The sequence below is a fragment of the Nestor notabilis genome, unplaced genomic scaffold (assembly GCF_000696875.1).
Source record: "Nestor notabilis isolate BGI_N333 unplaced genomic scaffold, ASM69687v1 scaffold35573, whole genome shotgun sequence".
NCBI classification, from domain to species: domain Eukaryota; kingdom Metazoa; phylum Chordata; class Aves; order Psittaciformes; family Psittacidae; genus Nestor; species Nestor notabilis.
In genome coordinates this window covers 1-2,010 of record NW_009922075.1, presented here as the reverse complement: position 1 = coordinate 2,010, position 2,010 = coordinate 1, and the positions used below count along the sequence as shown (strand labels likewise).

Sequence of the window (2,010 nt, the reverse complement as noted above, 5' to 3'; positions counted from 1 at the left end):
TGTGGCTGCCCCATCCCTGGCAGAGTTAAGTTAAATAAAAGCACAAAAATCCAGACAGGATGACGAGGTGAGTTACAGTTTCTCAAAAACCACCAATACAAAACGGATTTCTCCTATAACAGAATGAACATGGCATCAAATACATATTTTACCCTTAAATAGAGCAACTTTATTCAACGAAATCCAAGATAATTCCAAAACGTATGCCTTAACGTTGGCTTATAGAATTATTTTTCCCAAATTATTTTGCTCTTTATCCCTTACATATTGCTTAGAAAAAAAGAAAATAAATCTTCACTTTGAAATTTTAAAAGTATTTTGTTGGGGAAAAAAAACCAACCCAGACTTTGAGAATCCCATTTTTTTAAATCAGCCTTTTGTATTTCTCCAACAAAACGAACTGGAATAGTGAGAAGTTACCCCAATACTTTGCTCAACTTTCTAAAAACGAAACTTGAGAAGTTTGACTTCCAAGTGACAGAGACAAGGGTGACATTAGGAGACACATCCAGCGTGGGAGCGACTGACCCTGTGGAGCTTCAGGACTCTCCAGGTCTTCCCCCGCGCACTTTAAGCTGAGCAAAACCACTCAAAAGTTCTCTGTATTTCATTAAAGTCGAAACAATTGTGAAGATTTTGCCTCAGGGGCCTCCAGGCTCAGTGCCCCCGGCTGCAAGCAGCCAGCACACACCATGGCACTACACGAGTGGCTGAAGGGGAACGCCTCGAGCGCGTCAGGAGCTCGCACCCACGGACAGGCCACGGTCCCAGGGCTGTGTTTGGAAAGCGTTGTCATCTTGTACTTTGTAGAAAAGGTGTTTCCAGCCAAAAGTCTCTTCCAAGTGAACAGGCAGGTTTGAGGAGGATTTTCAAGATCCAAATAACCTAGTGGATGGGACAGAAAAAAAAAGAGATGAGAACCAGGTCCAACTGAATGGCCTATTGGGACTAAAACCTGTTCTGAGGCTCCTCTCAAGGCTGATTCCATTCTATTACTTGGTGGGTTCATCTCCTCCCCCCCCCCCCCCCCGAAAAAAAAACAACTTCCCAAAACGCTGACCTAAATGGTGTTTTTTATCTAAGCGCCCCACAAGAAGCACTATATCTAAGGCTAAATGACTTCCACGCTACAGAGAAGGTTTTCATGCACTAGCAAAAATCTGTGAGGTCAACCAGTATCTCTTTAATGACTGAAATAAATGAAATGAAAAGGAATTACGGAACAATAAATTGGGAGAGAAAGAGATCCATAAAGACATAAATACACAAGGAAAATCCCAGCATATGAATGGCAAGATGCTGCACAGCGTTACTTACACAATCATACAGAACATCATGAAGACATTCCACAGGGCAATGAAGATTCGGAAATACCTGAGACTCAGCAAGAACTCTCTGATATTGTCACCTAAAAATCAAGAGAAGCAGCCCTGGATGTGAAAAATACCTGAGACACTGACAGCTCACATTGCAACACCACCTGAAAAGCACCAGCAATCCCAGAATAAAAGGGTCAGGCAAACAAAAACCTGGAAGTGGGAAGGTTTATGTCGGTGATTTGTGCTATGTTCAGTGCATCCCTCTAAGGGCATGTGGCAAAAGGAACACTAAATGACAAAAAGGGGTTACACTTTACAAAGGAATGACAGCTCTTTGCTGTTGTTCACAGCCTTCCTGTGACTTATGGGGCTGTAAGCAGAGCGCTGCCTCTGTAGCACAGGCACCTACGCTCAAAACTGCCAACAAAGATGTGTGCTTTTTATAGTTGTTCTCAAATCCCCAAGTTGGGATCACCAGTTCCGTTTGTATGTAAGCATCGCCAAGGAAAAATGTCGGATGTTGTGTAATAAACCAGTTACTCCAGCCCCAGAGGAATTCACATCCAAGGAAACCGAGGTTAAACTTCTACTTTAGCGCCTCGAAAACGTTTGGATCATGGATTTCCTTCGGGAAACGCCCGCTCCTGTACACAGCCAGCCCTGGGGAGGGAGGCGGCGCTGCGGGGGGGGG

At 44.0% G+C, this 2,010-nt stretch overlaps 1 protein-coding gene across 1 annotated transcript; it reads right to left on the bottom strand.

Annotated features, from left to right (window-relative positions):
• Positions 1–1,317: 1,317 nt before the first annotated feature.
• Positions 1,318–1,408, bottom strand: SMIM7 (small integral membrane protein 7; the record flags this gene model as incomplete). Its single annotated transcript, XM_010011435.1, has 1 exon — positions 1,318–1,408. A coding segment is annotated over one exon (91 nt), but the record flags the coding sequence as incomplete, so codon positions are not given.
• Between the last annotated feature and the right edge of the window lie 602 nt (positions 1,409–2,010).